We start from the raw sequence: 19,329 nt of genomic DNA, 5'->3' as shown, positions 1-19,329 counted from the left end.
TAAAGTGATTGTGTGCCACTGTGGAATTAGTAGGAGGTGACTTGAATATAAATGTAAGTAAAAAGCATGTACAACATTTTTATTTCTGACATGATCAAAGCAAAACTCTACACATTGTCTCTCTTTCAAATTGACCCTGCTTTGTCAATGTTCAAAATTACAAAGAAAAAAGTTGCAGCGATTAAACACAATGAATGAAAAACAGGTTTTAAGGACACTTATTATAATAAGGTTTAATATAAAATGGTTTAATATTTTATATGCATGCTTAGGTTTCAATCTTTAAAGCTGAAGTAGACAGTATGCTTTTAACACAAGACAAAACTTACAAAAAAAAAGATAAGCTACAGCTCCTTTCAATGTTCTACAAACACAATACACATGCACACCCTAAGAAATTTTAAAGAGACGTAAAGCAACTTCCATACAATCAGCTGTCGTCATCTGCTCATTCAGTTTCATCTAACACCAGCTGCGTTTCCATTACACTTAGAATTGTGCAAAAGCTAAATATTGGAACAGAAAACCGCTAATGGAAACACCTAAATTTAGAAAAAATATCGCAAAAAAAGTTTTTAAGCTGTCATGAGGTGTTTTTTCAGACATATCATGATAGAAACATATCACAAAAGTGTGAGCATTTGCGCATCCCTGGACGTCATATGGGGGTCGTGACCCGTCCATTTCCTGTAAGGACGGCGCAGTGTGTAACAAACACCAGTGAATTTCAGAGTTTTAGAAATAGAAAATGAGTTAGAAAAGCTTTGAAAATCCAAATTCTCCGCAGCAAGTAGAAAACTCCCAAATAATGCTAAGTGCCTAGTTTGCATAAACCGCAATTTTCGTAAAATCTTGCTACTCTCGCGAGATTTTACAAGACTTGAGGCTAATGCGCTAAACACTGTTCAATGGAAACACCCACAAATTGCAATTGTTGCTTGCTGAAACTTCCAAATATCATTTTTATTTTGCAAAAAGTGTAATGGAAACGCAGCTAACTGGCTGTCTGGAACCTCACAGCATGTCACTGCAATGTACAATACCATGTTTTTTTACTTTATGTTTTTTTTTTAATTGATGAGACAGTCACAGGAGCTGATAATATTAGTTGCAGTTAACACAGCAGCCACTAGAATAATCAATCAGTGTGAATTTGTTAAAGAGCACAAAGATCTTTGTCCACCTTTTTTCTTGTATCCTTTTTATTCCTCTAAGTAATCTGACATTCTTCTGCCATTTTAAATAGATTGTCACCAAGACTGAAATTTTTTTTAATTTTTTTTCAGATGGGACTACGCCAGCTTTAAATGAAGTCTAAGGGACCATAGAGTCTGTCACATAAATGACGATTTTCATATGTACAGTCGACTTCATTTCTTGGGCAGCTACCAATTGTCACAAAATGAGGTCATAAAATTAAAAAAAAAAAGTACACATAACACAAATAACAAAAACTTGTATATATATATATATATATATATATATATATATATATATATATATATATATATATATATATATATATATTAACAATAGAAATACTAGATTGGATCTCCAGAGGAGAAAACCTGTAATCTGAGTGCTGTAGGCATGCTTCTGCTCAACGTCACAGTTAATTTGAAGTGATTTCACAGCCACAAAGTTACCACATGTGTGCTTCTGCACAGGGACAGACGTTTCTTTAAAAGTTAGCAGTCAGCCTCAGCGTCCCCGTTTGAGCTTAGTTTGTTTTGATGCATACGCTCCAGTATCCGATGAATACTATTGAAGCTCGGCCTATCAGATGGGTGTGTGCTCCAACAAAGCCTCATCAGATTGTACAGCTCCAGAGGACAGTTCTCAGGACAGGAAAGGATGTGCCCATCCCGCACATAGTAAATAACCTCCTCATGACCCATACCGTAATAAGGTTGCATTCCATGAGAGAAAATCTCCCATAACACCACACCATAAGCCCACACATCTGATTCTGTCGTGTAGCGATTGTAGAAAATAGACTCAGGAGGCATCCAGCGAATGGGGATGGCGTCATTCTCATTGGCTTTGTAATAATCGGCTGAGTAGATGTTTCTGGAGAGACCAAAATCAGCAATCTTCACCACCATGTCTTCTCCGACCAGACAGTTACGGGTTGCCAGGTCACGATGGACAAACTTGCGCTCTGATAGGTAGGCCATTCCTGCAGCTATTTGCTTCGATATTGATAACTGCTCTTCACAGGAAAGAGGTCCTGATTCGATATCAGAGGAGAAGCTGCGACCTGACAGGCTAGCTCGACTGAGGGTGCGCACAGACTGGGTTGGAGATCGACGACGCAAGAACTCGTTGAGGTCACCGTGGGCCATATACTCGAACATAAGACACATGGGTTTGCCCACAGCACACACACCTGAAGAGAGAACATACAGATGTCAACTTTATTATAACACGCATTTCATTAACAGATAAACTTTTGCATTGGTAATTCATTTATAGTTTTAGTCTTGCATAACTTTATGTGGTCAGTGCACTTAAATGTGCTGACCCTTGCTGGCAGGAAGCATAATTTTGATGGATTGTATTTCAAAGCTCTGTGTTTGTAGGAAGAAATCGAAAGGTTCACAGCCTGTTGGGAGCAAATTCATTTAAAATCCTTTCAACGCTTGTTCCTATCAAAAGACATCTATTTCAGTTACTTTTGTGATCCCAAAACGCTGAAAATTCAGATAAATCAGGTCAAATTTTCCAGGAATCAAATAAAGACCTTGGTCTATGGAGAGGGGAAGTTGTTATGCAGTTGATCAGCTAAAGTGAGCACAGGGAGAGGAGAGAACTCTCTAAGGTACAGTTTAGCAGTGGGTTTTCTATGACACTGAGAAAAATTTGCGTGGTTACACAATGTTTTGTGGTTAAGTTGACATTCAAAGGCAAACTAACTCAGTAGTGATGTGATAGGTTAAACAGGCAAGTGGAAAAACAGGAAGCAGCACAACTAAACACCAAACAGCATTTACAAACTAGATCTTTAATAACTTGTAATAAAAAAAAAAAAGAAAAGAAATGAAATATGTTGTAGTTTTGTTTTTTGTTTTTTAGTCTATGTTTCTCTGTGAAATTTGCCAGAAGATCTTTGGAGTTCATGCTCAGTTTGTTCATGTCCTGCAGGTCACAGAGTGGGATAGATCCACCAAAACAAGAAGGTTTGGATTGCTAAATAGTTTATGAGTGTGCGTAATCCTTTTTTTTTTTTTTTTTTTTTTTTTTTAGTTTTTTTTGTTTTTGTTTTATTTTCCTCAATGGGAACTTATTCAGTATGAACATCAACCCAGTCCAGCATTACTTATGAAGACAGAAACCTAATTCTAGCTTAGTAATGCGTGTTAAATACAGCTAGTTCAAATGGGGCTCCTTATGTGAGGACCTGGTTGTTGTTTCTGGGAATAGGTGTAATTCAAGTTTTATTTATTTACAGTTTCGACATCCTTTCCCAGTAAATCCAATGGGAAAATGTGTGCAAACTTTTGACTAGTAGTGTATTTGAATTACATTTTGAAGAAGGGTGTTTGTGTGTGTTCACTCTGCTGGTAGAAGTGGTCTAAATCCATAGCCTGGCAAACCAGACTCTGTCGCTTGTACCAGCGTAGAATCTGGGGACTCACTCGCATCAACGGACTTCCAGAGCAGGACAAATAAGCGAGGAGTAAACCAATCAGAAAAATGGCGGATGTGATGTCAGTCAAGCGGGAGCCTACGATGTCTGGAAGTGTTCAGTAGAGCGAACGCAAAAGAAGAAAATAAACATAGTGTGCAGTACAGAAGAGATAAATGACCTGTGTCGTTTTTGCTGTAAAAACCTGAGGCTACATGGCGTTATTGGCAACTTGGTGTTGCATTTACGGCAAAAAGAAACTAACTCCCGCTACATCCATGCGCCATCTTGAATGTTTTGTAGAATACATGGTGACCAAAGGCAAGAGGCAAGAGTCTCCTCAAACCAACCAATCAGAGTGGCCGGTTTGTTTAAGACCGATGCGAATCTCCATGAAGGGGAGGAACTTCAGACTTAGCTCTGTATTGAACATATAGAGCACTCCAGTCTGGCATGCCAAACTGTCAAATCTAATGTTTTTTACGCAAATATGACCTGCATTATATTTTTGTTATTATACTTTAGTCTGAGCAGATCAAAACCTTTTTTTTTTTTTTTTCAAATTTGACTCAGGTTACTTTCTTATGGTATTAATCTGATAACTGTAGAAGTTTCTGTTTTCTCAACAGAATGAGAGAAACAATGTTACATTTTATCCTGTTAATTGAGACCTAACAGACGTCACACTTCCATGTTGTGGGTCACTTTACGGCTGTAGACTGTCGACAATGAAGTCAGATTGTAGTTGCATGAATTGATAATATGAACAGCCATATAAAAATAAAAAATAACAGATAAATCCTGCTGGCTGAAGGTAGCCAGTGTTTCCTTTTCTTTTCTTCATTCAATAAAAAAAATCTTTTTCTTTTTTTTTTAACAAAATGTTAAATGTTAGAATTAAAATGATGAAATTATTTAAAATTTCATCATTTAAAATAATTTTAAATTTTAAATTTGAGAGAATTAATCTTTTTTTTTTAAATTTGGGATTAATTTAATTTAATAATTCAATTGAATCATTAATTTAATAATTTAATCATTTTTTAAATTAATTTGAGAGAATTCATCATTTTAAATTTGAGAGAATTAAAATATGTTATTAAAGTCAGCTTTGTTTACTAGACAGGCGAAACTGCATGGTAAGTCATGTAATCATGTGCTATAAGTGGAAACTGGTCAGATTAGCATTGCATCGGGTCCAAACCACTGCATTCTGTGTTTACATAGATATACATTAATGCAGCTGTGTGTTGACATTATAGAAAGATTTGATGCATTCGTATAGTTTTGCAGATACATGAGAGGCTCCATAGTCTTTAACAGAAAAACCTGTCTGCCACAATCTCATTGTGTTTTCCTGTCGCCATTTTTCAAGTCTTCCCTGAAACTTGATGGACCATTTAACCTCCACGTGGTTCAAGCATACGAGACATGTACCACAGAAACAAAGCAGGTTTTTTTCATGATCCAATCGTGAAAAGATTTAAAACATCCCTCTTGTAATCCACCTCTCATTGTAAATTATTTCCAATCCAGGACTATTGGATAATCTGAGGTGTTTAAATGACACATTTCTACTCTGATTAAATGTTTGCTTGTATCAGATATGCTCCATGTAAATGCAGCTAATAAGAAATTTAAAACCACACGCCTGAATATTGGTAGATTTTCTCAGTGAGGCACACCTTAATTCAGCATTAATCCTGCATCCTGTCTCCTCTCTTGGCTGTCTCTAGGCAATACAAGTCATGTGACTGTTTAAAATGTTCAGTATGACTGATTCAGCAAAAAGCACCAGTGTGTTGAAGTTCAGTCGTTGGCATGTGATACGGTACCATAAAACAAAATGCTGTAAAGTGATGCAGCACGGTGGGAAAAAAAACGAAACTGTGCAACAGTGGCTCCAGCAATATTCATTATAAATGTGGCTGTGCCATCAAAATAAGTCAGAAACATATATGTTTGAGGTCAGTAGGTTACATAGAGCCAGCTTGCTTTGCAGCTTGTTTTATCCTAAGCGTTTTTGTCTTTTTGGTGTTACTTTGTCTTTGAGATTTCAAGCTTTCTATTCAGTTTGGATCTCCTCTAATTTCTTGTTGATCTCTGTGTCTTGTCCCTGTGTTTTATTCTGTCGGTCTGTTTTCTTGTTTTCTGTTAAGTTTGCTTTATGCTCATTTTGTACACCTGTGTTCATTTAGTAAATCACCAACACCGCCTTTTGTTAGCAATTAACTTCCACAAAATACTCCAAGGGCTGATTTCTTCAGTGCCAGATCCTCATAATTATGTTCCTTGCGGCCTCTCCATGTCCACCTGCTTTATGTTTGTATTTTTCAGCTTTGTTTCTATTTGTCCTTTATTAAGATTCTTGGACTTTATACAATAGAGATGCCTTTTGTTCATTCTAAATAATGTCCCCTTGTCTGCAAGTCATTTGGGTCTGAATGCACAGTGATCTGATGTTTCCAGTTTTACTTAATAAAGCCAAAAACAGAAAAAAGGCATTGCATAGAGATAGGCAGGGGGGTAGATTTGCTCTTATGAGCTTTGCTTCGCTGTTAGCATGACACTTAAACCATCAATATTAGGAAGGGGGAGATGTGTCTAAAGCCTTGCGTGCCTTTAAGCCATGGCATTAAATTTATGTTGACATTTTGAGAGGTTAGTCCCATGATAATAAACCATATGAGTTATGAAGAGTGCCATCTTAGTTAAACTTAATGCTAGGCATGCATTGGTTATGGTTAAAGTAGGAGTTTAGGTCAGGTTGTTTACAATGAATGGAATTTACTGCAGTGTTTTAATAAGGATATGTGCATTTATGTTGGAAGAGAAGAGTCATAAACAAGTAAATCAGCAGTAGCAACCTTGACTGAGGTCAGTAACTGGATTAAAATGATGCACTCATTGCTAAATATAAGGGAAGACATCCTGCACACAAATCCAACATGCAGACATATGGTATCTCTAATTTTGACTCACTCACAAAATGGATGCTACGTATATTTTTACATACAACTTGAAGTGTATTATTAGTCTTGAGGGTAATTTGAGGTTAAAGTAATAATCTACTTAACACTGGTTTCATGTGCAGCAGGGATTTTGCTTCGTGTGTCCCTCTCTCAATGACCCGTTTGAAAAGAATGTGCTTCAGAGCTGATTTTAAAGAAAATACCAAATACTGCAGTCCTTTTGAGATATGAGTGGATGTTGATTTTAACAATATTTCACAACGACTGGTGCTGTAACCGTCATTCAGCACAGCCAATGACCGATGACTCTGTTTACTTACCGCCTGTGCCAAAAGGAGCATGCTGTATCACTATATTTCTTCCTGAGAGTACATTTGGAAGTGAGCTGTTTGTTTTAGATAAGATAGGCTCTATTAGGATAGATAAAGTTTAATAGAGGACATTTGTTTTACCCAGGCCAACAAAAGTACATTAGTCGTCAAGCGCCACTTGTTTACTGGCAAACAGTCCAATCCGGAGGGAATTTTACTGTACCAAGGTTAAGATTTGAGGAGAAAAAAAAGCTCCTAATTCAAGAGAATTGCTGTATGTGAATGGACACTGGAGACAGTGATTGTCTTCTGGTTGTTAGTCCACTGCTTCTAAGGCACTAAGAAAAATACAAAATACAAATTATTTTCTGGAAAAAAAACTATAAAACAAAGTATCTAGGTTATATTTTTTCTGTTTTCTCATGAGCTAATATTGTCTGTTTGTGAACTGTTTACACAATGTCACTAAAAAGCCAACACATTTAGTAAAGATTCAAGTGATGCAGATTTTAACCAGATTATTGGAATGGGTCATCGTCAGAATGATGTCAGAATCGGCAGAATACCTGAGATATATCCAATGAAAATGCATAAAACTGATGTATGTGTTTGGACTGTTCAAAGAATAAGTGTGTGTGTGTGTGTTGGGGAGGGTGGTCTCTTTTTTTTCCCCAAGAAAGTAGCATTAACTATTTGTTTTGTTGCTACTTTGTGTTGATTTCCTTCGTCTCATGTCCATTATACTTCTGTCTTGTATTTAGCTTTTTCTCTTAAACTGTCTATTCTTTCTCCAGCTCCGTGCTTCAGGATCAGTTTTTGTACTCTTGCTCTCCCTCAAGAAAACACACTGATACAGCAGTTATCCAATGTAAATTCCAGCTGTGATTACAGTCTCTCTGGAAATCTTGAGCCTGCACACTTCTCTTCTCACACAAACACAAACACACTAACCCAGAAGTCGAACAATGTTTGGATGGTCAAATTCGGCCATGAGGGCTGCTTCTCTCTGGAAGTCGTTCTGCATGTCAGTGGATGCCTCCTCCTTCAGCATCTTCACAGCCACCATTCTGAAAGACTCCATTGGCAGCAGGCCCGGCGCTCTACAAACAGAAACATTTGTTGCCATCAGTTTGCAGCAGCACTCTCTTTGTGAGGCCTCTGTAAGTGTATTGGAGGAAATGAACATGCAACACACATGGATGAAAACTTATACACGCTTCCTGTGTTGGCCCACAGTGGGGCACACTAAAGTCTCAGCGAGTCTCAGAGTAGATATATATTTAGTTTCCACACACACATGTTGTATACATACATATGGAAGCACTCACCCACTCAGTGACACACAAACACAGATTGCAAGACTAAAGATTGAAGGCCATCTGTCAAGTAAGAAGTTATTTACTCTTTGGGACTATTTAAGTGTGTGGGGGGAAACTGTGTGTTTGTGTTTTTGATAACACATGTCCAAATGCACATACTACTAGAAAGTTAATATGTTTGTTTTTATATGATCTGTACCTTCAGTTACATACACAACAAACACCCAGAATTTGGACACTGGTAAAAGCAGTATGTATATCATGCATGCAGTCAGGGTGTGGGAGTTTAGATGTGTGTCTTTAGGTTCTTGTGCTATCTTTGCAAAGCGCTTTAAAGTTCCAGGGCAAGGTCTTGAGACTGAATTGTGACCACAGCATGGCACTCTTTACTTCTTTAAGGAAGACATTTCTAGAGAAGTCGGAAAGCTTTCTCAAATACTAAAATTTTAACAGTAATTTTATCATTATCAGCCAATCCACAATTTTAGATGATGTACCATCACACCAAGCCTTTAAAGCCATGTTTCTGTGAATTCTGCTATTGCCTTCTTAAGGTTTCCACAGATCTGTCTGAATAAGAGGTCACCTTGAAAGCAGCAGGTAGTTCTTAAAAAATTTCTAAATCTGTCTTTTAATTGATAATCCATAAAAGGAAAGTCATCTGGTAACAAAACAAATGCCAATTTTCTTTCTCTGAAACTTGTGGCCAAAAACTTAGCTGCTACTTCCCTGAATTTGACATATGGCTTCCTCTTTTGTGATACATGTCACGGCAACATTTCAGTTCTGGTTCTACTAGATCTCAGGGCTGATTAATGACATGTTCCACCATTACATCCCACTAGACCACCTGAAAAACTGTGAGGGACTTTCTGGCATTGCAATTAACTGGTTTGAGTTCTGCTTATGATACCTGTAGACTTTGTGTCTATAGATGACTGTAAAACTAAACAAAGAAATACACAAGGCACCACCTTGGAGTCACTGCTGTTCTATGTCTACACACTTGAATTTGCTCAAATTATATATATAAAAAAAAGAAAACACAGCTATGTTACTGTAATTATGCTGATGACATAAATCTACATGACTATCTAACTAGGAGACTCTGGTCCAATCCAAACACTTTTCAGATGCTGTGATCAAACTAATGATCAGCCAATGATCAGATGTGCCAGAACTTTCTTCAGCTGAATGAAGACAAAACTGCAAAAATAATAATTTTAGGAGCCAAGAAAGATGTAAAATCTGCACTTAGCTTCAATCAGAAATGTTCAAAAGTAACAACAAAGCCATAAATCTGCCATGGACTCAGACCTGAATGTCAGTCACATTTAGACAGTTGTGAAGCTGCTTGTTATTACTTTAGGAACATATCGAGGATTAAAGCACTGATGTCTCAGCAGGATTTAGAAAAACTTGTTTGTGCATTTGTCTGATGGAGACTGGACTACTGTAAAGCTGTTCTTGCAGGTGTCCCTACAAAGTCCATCCAGCAGCTGCTGTTAGTTTACAAAGCCCTGAATGGTTTAGAGCCAAAAGTCCATTCAACCAACCACCTCCCTCTGGTCATCAGGAACAAGTTTACTTTCTGTCTCCAGAGTCAGAACTATACATGGAGATGCAGAATTCAGTTTTGTTGCAACAAACACCCAGAAAAAGTACTTTGAACTGCCTTGTTTGTTGCCTTGCCTACATATCTAAATGAAGCAGAAGCAGCTTTCCAGTGTTCACCAGAAGGAATGCACTAATAATAGCAGCATGACAGTGCTTCACTTAGTGTTCCTCCTTTTTATACCTGATCCTGACACCCTCACCTCTAACAAGTAATAAAATTCCCTAGATAATGATGGTAGAATCTGTAAACATTTTTTTCTTTATTTTCTCCTAACCTTCTCTGTGTTTCAAATATTAAATTGTAAATTTCTTCTCAATTTACTATAATTCAATAAATTTGAAAAGTAAAACCTTTATTTTTGGATTTATGCCAGTCAAATTTTCAAACAAATGATGGATTTCAATTCTTGTTGCATCTTAGAAAAACTCTGTTTTGTACATTTTTATATAAAACTGCAGCTACATAGATTAGATATCGTCTTTCACTGTGTGATTTCTGGATTTCGATGTAACATTTGAGAGGAACATTTCTAAATCTGAGTGTCAATCAAGATGTTTTGCTTTTGTCTGCACTGTGATCCATGTCCATTGATGTCTTTCAGAGCCTGAACGTGTCATAAAACAATTTCTAACAAACAAAAATTTGCTTGTGTTAAAAGTCTGAAGGTGCTTTGAAGGAGCACTGCAAACCAACATCCATTATAATTCAAAAAGTATACAAGAATCTGTGTGCAAATATTATGTTCCCAGTGGTGTCCATATGTTGCACCATTCCAGGTTTTATCTAGGGATTAACGGTTAGCCTTACAGCTACAGGTGCCACCATTAAAATATCACAAACTATCATAGTTCTGTGCTGTGATCAAGCTACCATATTATCTGTGTCTATACGTCATTTATCTGCTGTTGCTGTGGCTACATGTAGTTAGCATCAGCTGTGTGTGGTGAAATTTGAAGGGATTTTCATTTGAATTGTTTTCTGATGATGGCATGTAAGCAAGCAGCTGTTTGACTGACGAAGCAAAAGGGGGATTGTTAACTAATTGGAAACATTCATATTTGCATTTTATCATTTCCACCGCATTAAATTATTGTACTATATTTTCATTTAAGTTATGAATTAAGTAGCTTATAATATCTATTAAGTGAGCACATTTGGTAACTTCCCTGCAATATTAAAGATGTCAATGCTGTCAAAGGAATTTCATTTCATGTGATTGTGATTTTTTTTAAAACACTTTTCTATTGAAGTATGACAAAATTCAAATTGTAAATCTAAATTGAAAATCTATTTTAAACAACATGAAATTAAACTTTTTACAGTTATCATTTTTACAAGAAAAAAAAATCTATTTATATTTCATGTAAAATTGTCAGAACTGCACTGACAAACTTGGATAGATTTATGATCTTTCAGAAATAAAACAACCATATGACTTGTGGTTATGTATTCAGACTGATGATAGCGATTAGTAGGAGATATTTGTGTCCTTTGGTGAGCAGGTTCAGAGAGCACTGGGAAGGACTTCTGTAACAGCTCTAGCTGTGACTTTGTGAATGATGCAGCAGTTCTCAAAATGACCAGGGGCCTTGTTTAGCCATGCTATCATCCCCTCTGCCTCTGTCCTATCTTAACCCTTCTACTTCTCCACAACTTCGTGTTAACTCTTATCCAAGTAAACCAAGAAAGTTCCAATCACATCCATTCCCACATCTATTGCTTCATTGCCCTTTCTCACCTGGCTTGGAAAACCCGTCCAAACGCCCCTTCCCCAATATCTCTAACATATTGGATATTGTTCCGAGGGTACTCGAGGGCCAGCAGCTTTGAATTCAGCAGCAGAGGAACCCGTTGGTACATGGGGTTGGGGTGGAGTCGATCCAGCAAGAGCTCTGATGGAAGAGCACTCAGTGTCGGCGTCACCATCTCTCTGGAAATACAGAGAGTGAGGCACAAAAATAAAGCAATCAAACTAGGAAATCTTTTTCTTCTGTTTTTTACCTCTTTCTGTTCCTCCACTGCTTTCTCCACCTGCGGCAGCTAAGGATGATAACTGTGAGGAAGGCTGCCGTTGCAAGTGAGGTCAGGATAATAACGATGACGGACATGGAGTAAGCTGGAGACGACACAGTAGTTTGGGGAGGGTGGTGGGGAGTCTTATGAGGCCCTGTTAACTCTGGCTTCATCACTATTAGAAACAGTAGCAAGAGAGTGAAATTAAAGAAAAAAAGACACTTCAGCAGTTTGAAATAACAAGAGAAAACATGTCTGAATGCCTCTACTCTGCTTGGCGTGTTCATCACCATCTTTTTGCACATAGTTCTTGATAATTATATTGAAATGTATCAGGATTTTTGTTAGCAACTGAACTTGACAGAAATGAAAATGAACAAGAAGTAAAATAGTAAAAGAGAGTGACAAAGTTAGTACCTAATGCAGTGCTTGTCTCCCCACACTTTGGCACGGCACAGTACTCCCAGCGTATGTTAGAAGCAGAGGTGTAACACCAGGGCTTATCACTTATTCCTCCAGGGTTCCTACAGTGGTTTTCAGAGTTCTTCAGCTCTGGAATGACGTCTACAGACAGATGGTGCTGGTGGGGAACCTACAGGACAGAACACAAATCTTAATATTATTAAATAACCATAAAATGCTCTGCCAACGGTGGGGGTTTAATATTTGTGCCTGTAGTTTAATCTACCCAGTATTTAATTTCCTCTTGGGACTCAACCTGTAACAGTAATGGTCACATCTATCTTAGGATTTAGGAAAATATGAGCTAAGAAGGCTCAATTCAACAAATGTTGCTAAAAATGAATGCGTTAGGCAATTTTCCTAAAGAATTGTATCATCAAACAATGACAAGTTAGTCCCTGACCGTCTTTAGATTTCAGTGACTCTTTCCAGGAAATTTATCACAAGTCTTCAAATCCACGTTGTACTTCTTCCAGCCATCCATCCAAATCCTTTCCTTTTAAAGCCAATAACGCATGACTTGATAAAATGCTTTACATGGTAGGATTGGCATGCTACATCAACTTGCATCACTTTGCAGGTGTAAATTTAACCTAATGAGTAATACATGACAGCGATACATCACTGCGCTGAAAGGGAAATGTGTAATCGGAATTGGTTGGAATTTAGCTGTTATTACATTTTATAAACCTCTTAAATGTTGCAATTGTCTGGTTGATGTGTCAAATATACCATCAAAGTCCAGCGTGTCACAATGACTCGTGGTGTCTCATCATGACTCACAAAACGAACCAGTCACCCTGTACAAGCAGCACAATGTGTCATTACATTCTGACTATTATGTGATATTTAAGAGGGTCACATGTCATGTGTGAATGCTTTCCCGTAAAGAATTTGTATATCCAATGATTGAGGTTTTCACCACTCCACATCCAAAGAGTGACGTTTTTCTAACTTCTGTAATGAAAACTAGCATCATGGAAATGGGTTGGAACCAAGAGAGGGATTATACTGTGTTCAATTTGACTTGGAGGCTGAAAGTCAGAAACAGTAATGAGGTCATCACCAAGTTGGGAGCGTTCATGCTGAAAAGTTGGAAAACTTGGAAAACCAAAATGCCACCAGGATCTTTTGCTTTGAGATTTAAGAAGCTAACATGTTAGCAGCAGTTCCTAATGTTAGCAAAGAGACTTCCAACACTTTCATTTAGGGTTTTGAACATGAACACATTTTGTAAACTTATTCTCTGTGTAGAGGTTTGAAAGCACTACCTTTAACTCTAATTTTTGTACAGTTAAACAAGATATAAATGTGTGATTTAATTTAACTTTGTTTCACTAGGCAGCAATCTTTACTAGTAAACTCAGGGCAGGTGGGTCTGCTCCCACTTTCCCAGTCGGATTTCTGACTTCAGAGGGCATTCACATTATGACTGGGAACATGGAAAATATGACTTTTGAGTAAATCAAATGCAGCATTATGGCTCATGCTTACCAAAATGCTTGACTTTTCTTTGTCTTTTAAGCCCAACTTGAGCTAAGACAATAAGTTACTGCACATTGTGCTACAAATACCTCAAACGTCTTTATCAAAACTTCAGGATAGTAATGCTATATATACATTTTTTTATTCTTTATTTGTTTCGTTATCTCTTTTAAATACCTTAAAATGGCTTAAATTGATAACTAATTATGTGCCAATATATCATTATCAATATTATTAGTTTTTAGGGTTAAAATGTGATAACACATCCAGTTTATATTTAGTTTTATAATTTATTCTTTTTTCTAGCAGTGCTTACTCGCACACTTGAAATCCAATTTTATTGCCATAAAGCCATGTCAAAGCAAAATTTTATTAAAATTTCATACTGTTTTATAGTTTTCATTTTGTGAAAACACATGTCCCAAAGCGTATGGTCCTACTTCATTTGCTGGCGTCTCTTCAGTTCTTTTGAGCTCAGAATAGTCCAATCACAGCATTGCCCTCCAGCAGAAACAGTTCCAACAGACATTATCCCAACGATGCCATTACTACTCTTACAAGAAGGAAATGAAAGCTTTGGTTTCAGCCAGGAACTTAGGCCTAATCAGCAGAATAATTCAATCGCATATAAAAGCCTGTCTTTAGACTAATGTTTGCAGCGAGAACATAAAATTTAAGTTTTTTTCCCTGAAAACAGCAGATGCTTCATTCTGACTTCCTGACGTCAGTCTGTTTTCTCACCAACTTTAAATCCTGTGACCTGATTATAAAACCTAGCATTGGTGCAGAGCTTTGACCAGCAGTTTGCACATCTTTATGCCTTTTAGCAGCTTCTCCTACATTTGTCAAACTTAAATGCACAACAAATAAAAATCTAATAAATTTTATATTTTCCTTCTCAATGTTCTGAGTTATGCTTTGAAAGAAAGGGTCCAATGTCTTGCTGTTTTATTGGCTGTAGCTACATATTCAAGCTAATGTCAGCTTACTGAGTTTATTACAACAGGATGCTTCTTGTTATGTTTCAGGCTTTCACTATAAAGCACGGTACCTATATAATCATAATATCCTTAAAGAAGTTGGAGGATTATAGTTTTATAATATATATCTATATTCATACATACATATATATACACTGTATATACTGTATATATACCATGCAAATACATACAATTTTTTTTTTTTTAATTTAGTGAGGCAGTACCTGTTCTGTTTGGCATGTTTCTGTTTGTAAAAGGCTATATCATTTCTGCCTGTTGTACACTGACATCATATAAGTTTGTCTTTGAACTATGACTCGAGTGTTTGACAATGGCCCACCACCAAAAAACATGAGCACAATAGTAAGCTGTCAATGTCATTTATGACAAAATTCTGTGGAAAGCAAAATAATTACAGAAATGTAAGTAAATAACAAGTACAGTTACACATTTATCCAGATGATCCAATCTCTCAACATCCAAAGTTTGCTTGCTAGCCAAAAGAACCACAACTTCAAAGTCAGTATTTCCTCTTGTATACACGTAGCAGTAGATAGAAATCACTTTCCATTGAGTGAATGTCTCTCTATGGATGAGAGCAAATGCACAGGAGTGAGTGTGTGCCTGTATTGGACTTTGTGGACCATATGCGTGTGAACGCTAATTGCTTCCAGAGGCAGGATGTGACACGATGAGCCCCTCCTTCTCTGCTGACCTGGCACATATACACACACACACACACAACTCTGCACAGAAGAGCAGTAACAGTTCACCCAAACAGAACCTCTCACTGAGCAAAGCTATAAAAACGTAAAAGGACTTTTGGGCAACAGGGAATGTGCTTCTCTTTGAGTTTAATGCATGTGTGTCTGTGTGTGATCTATTTGCACTTGTTAGTGCTTTGTGTGAGGGTGTGCATTTCAGTTTCTGAGTAAGTGATGTTTTATAAGTAATATTCACACACACAGTATTGGTTAAAAACTTTTCTTGTTTTTGATGTTGAAGTATGAAAGTGGGAATTTTCACTAGTGTCCAAATCAGTTTTACAGTAAAATTCTACAATAATGAAAAGGGTTTTCAAGATAAATAACATTCATAGTTTGTGTAAAAAATCAAAAAAGCATCACCAAACTATGGACTTAGTGCAACAGCATATAAGAATTTGCGTATCTTAATGCACAAAGAGTTCAACACGTCCAACACATCCTAATCCAGTTGCTTTATCTTGCACCACCTATGACTCCATCAAACTTAATCAAACATTTAAAAAAAAATTAACTAAAAATTGTATTCATTATGGTATTCACTATCAATTGTCCAGTTGTTTAATTTAAAAAAATGTATTTATAAATTTTGCCCTCGTATATCCAGCTGTAAAGTGTTTCCCTGTTGTGTTAGGAACATAAGCGAGAACAGTACCTGCTGGTTCCATGGCTGACACTGTAGCCCTGACCGTGTCACATTAACGCCACCCTGGTAGAAACGACCTCTGTCATTGTAGCACGTTGCTGTTGAAACCAAACAGGAAAGATTTGCCGCAGGATTAAGATATTTTTTGCTACAGTTGGTTGATTTATTTCTGTAACAGCAATATTTGTAACAAAAACACATTGTGATGCACGGCAACACTTTTCCCACTTACTTGTAATGTGATCTTTTTTGATGTCTGAAAAAAGGGATTAAAAAAATGTATTTATTACGATGAGGCAGAACTAATAAAGACCATAGTTTTGACATAGAAAATGACCTTTAAATGATTTTAGATAAGATTATATTACAGATTAAACAAATACACTGCTTTGCTTTGAATTTCACACACATTTATGTGCAGCTGTATATTTTGGCATAGTTCAGCTAAACCCTCATAATGACTCTATTCCTCTGGTGGCCTCGGGTGCAGTGGGTCAGGTTTTAGTTGGCCTTCTGCACACTGAAATACCTGCACCAAGGAAACAGCTGAGTTTCTCTTAATACATTACCTCCACTTAGAAATATGATGGCTGAGAAGTCTTATAACAGTTAATGTAGGATTCCTCCATATAAATAAAAAGGATCTCTCACCTACAAAAGGAACATGTGTACAAGCACCAGGATCTCTATGAAGACTTGGTAAGGCCTGACAGTTGAACAGCATTGAACTGGAAGTGTGGGATCCCAAAACAGAGCTGAAAAGCCCCGCTTGGACTGAAATGCTTCCCTCCAACCACTCCTTACGGCAGTATAGCTCCTTCACTGCCAGACAGTGTTCTCTGGTTTATCAAGAAGAAAAGAAGAAAAACTTTTTCAATGAATTAATTGCACTAATCCTTTCTTTTATCATTAAAGACGTATTCCACTGTTCATTATCTTCATGACTCATATATATATAAACAAATAAAAAAAAAGGAAAAAATGACATTTACGCTACCTGCAGACTGGTTTAGGTGCAGGTCCTAATCCTGAAGGGTTACAGTCAGGGAAGAATGAGTGGCATAACAGTGAGCGTATAGCAGGGCTACACTGCACACTGAGTCCTTCAAGCTCCGCCCACCAGCTTTGAACCCTGTACTCCTGCATGTCCTCTGGGTCCGAGAGGGAGGAGTTGAAGAAAACCAGCGAGTCGTCCTGCAGAATTGTGCGGCAAACATCTCCACGATATGCACTGCAGTAACCTCCAACACCTTTATAAAGTCTATTGAAAGGGAACATGAACACATTACTTTTCGCACCTACAACTTATGTGGTTCATTTTTCTTGTCTCGACAGTACAGAGCTATAAATTTAGAGGAGTAATTGTTTTGATGTGTTCATGTTTCAGGCATCACTGGACTTGCTTCATTCATTTACTTTGAATGGAATAATGTGTGTTGCTGAACTGCATTCTGGGTATCGAGCTTTGAAAACTTAGCTTCCTGGTAAAAAGTTGCGAAGAATTAAAATTTTCGTAGCAGGACGAGAGTCGCCAACCAATCAAATTGCCTGACTAATTTTGCGTCTGATTTAGTGACAGATGCTGCAGTACCAAACATAAGGCCGGGCTATCACTGAGTGAATAAATCCTTCCCATGAAAACTCTACTTTTCTGGTGTGAGTTATCAAATAAGGAATCATCACCATGTTTGTTCATTTTGACTTGTTACATATACATGTGGGCATTAGACAGGGCTTCAGTCATTATCTAAAAAAGATCCTCCAGCAGATCTCTAATGGGTCCATGCATATGCCTGCTTTAAAATTTATGTTCAGAATGTTTGTCACAGTTTTCCCTACAATAATTGATTTTTACTGGTATAAACTGAGTATAATTCTACAGAATCAAAGTTTGCTTTTCAAATCAAATTATTTCCAGTTCCCATTTGGTATTTCAGGCAGAGCTTTTCTCAAATCCTTCCTTCTATGAATATATAAAAGAAGCACCACAGAACGTTATCAGATTTGATAAAAGTTCCTCTTCATGACACATAATTTGGCATCAGTGTTGCTTTGTACATCTACTCTGAACTCTCTCCAGTGAGTGAAAGTCAATGCAATGTTGACTCTTGTCTTGTCTCGTGGTCTGTCCTTTATCTACTTTCTTTTTCCTGTCTTCCTCAATAATGTCTTATTGCATGATTTTGATGAGTTAGACATTGAAAACAGCCAGTGTGTTGATATCCAGTTGCTAGAATGTAACACAGTGCATAAAATGGAATTTGGCTGTAATGTGTTAGGTCGTCTGGGAAGCACAAGTTGTGAAGTGCATTTCATCAGCCTTGGGATGCTGCAGGACAGTGAATGTCCATGTTAAATCTTATTAGGCCATTAACTAATAAGAAAATGCAAAGTCAGAGTTTTCACGGTCAGAAAATTGCATAGTAAAAATGACAGAAAATCACAAATTCAATCATTTTGTATTTTCATCTGGATATTTTCAATCATCCATCTTTTTTTTTCCTTTCTACATTGTAAAAAATAGTTGCACCTTCTCCAGGGTGACTCATTTTTACATATTTACATGCACGATGTGTCCACCCAAAAAACTAATAAGAAATCCTCTTTCACCTGAAATATCTCTTTTAACATGATCCAGATGTTGCTCATGAAAGAGGGTCTGCTTGGTCTACGTAAAATGACATCCTGTCTGTTGGACTTCCTTGCTGCATTGTGAATGAACAACCCAGTCATATTCTGTGCACAAACCTGTGCACCAGACTCTCTGTATTCCTGTTTTGCTCCCCGTTTGCCTGCTTGTTTTTCATCTCTACTGTCTGTTAGTTCTCATGCATGGATACGCTCCACATTTCTCCCCTGCCCGTCTCGCTGTGATCTTCCTGACTGCCTGTGTATTTGATAGCCTAGCCCAGCTTTCCTGCTGACTCTTTGTATTGCAACACTTACTAACTCCAGATGTCACCTCTTGGGGAGGTTGACGCTCGAGCATCGTTCAAGTCAAACCATCACACTAAAAGGTGACCTACAAATCTGTCATTTCTTTATATCCCTCCCTTTTCTTTCTTCACCAATACTCATCTTTCGACAGTCCAGATGTTCTCTTTAAGTTGGCAACTGGCATTAAAATGTGA

The 19,329-nt window shown here is 37.3% G+C and overlaps 1 protein-coding gene across 1 annotated transcript in view; it reads right to left on the bottom strand.

The window, feature by feature from the left end:
* Positions 1-1,495: 1,495 nt before the first annotated feature.
* Positions 1,496-19,329, bottom strand: part of musk (muscle, skeletal, receptor tyrosine kinase) — a 35,205-nt gene continuing 17,371 nt past the window's right edge. The window contains exons 8-16 of the mRNA XM_079256616.1: positions 17,196-17,459; positions 16,850-17,037; positions 16,431-16,454; positions 16,208-16,296; positions 12,279-12,453; positions 11,850-12,036; positions 11,587-11,778; positions 7,863-8,011; positions 1,496-2,389 (exon numbers count right to left, since the gene is read on the bottom strand). Coding sequence (XP_079112742.1) covers positions 1,689-2,389; positions 7,863-8,011; positions 11,587-11,778; positions 11,850-12,036; positions 12,279-12,453; positions 16,208-16,296; positions 16,431-16,454; positions 16,850-17,037; positions 17,196-17,459 — 1,969 coding nt within the window. The 3' untranslated portion in view covers positions 1,496-1,688. The remainder of the gene's footprint in view (positions 2,390-7,862; positions 8,012-11,586; positions 11,779-11,849; positions 12,037-12,278; positions 12,454-16,207; positions 16,297-16,430; positions 16,455-16,849; positions 17,038-17,195; positions 17,460-19,329) is intronic.

This window comes from Telmatherina bonti, assembly GCF_933228915.1.
Source record: "Telmatherina bonti genome assembly, chromosome: 17".
NCBI classification, from domain to species: Eukaryota; Metazoa; Chordata; class Actinopteri; order Atheriniformes; family Telmatherinidae; genus Telmatherina; species Telmatherina bonti.
Note: the sequence above shows the minus strand (reverse complement) of the source record. Positions and strands in the feature narration are given on the sequence as shown.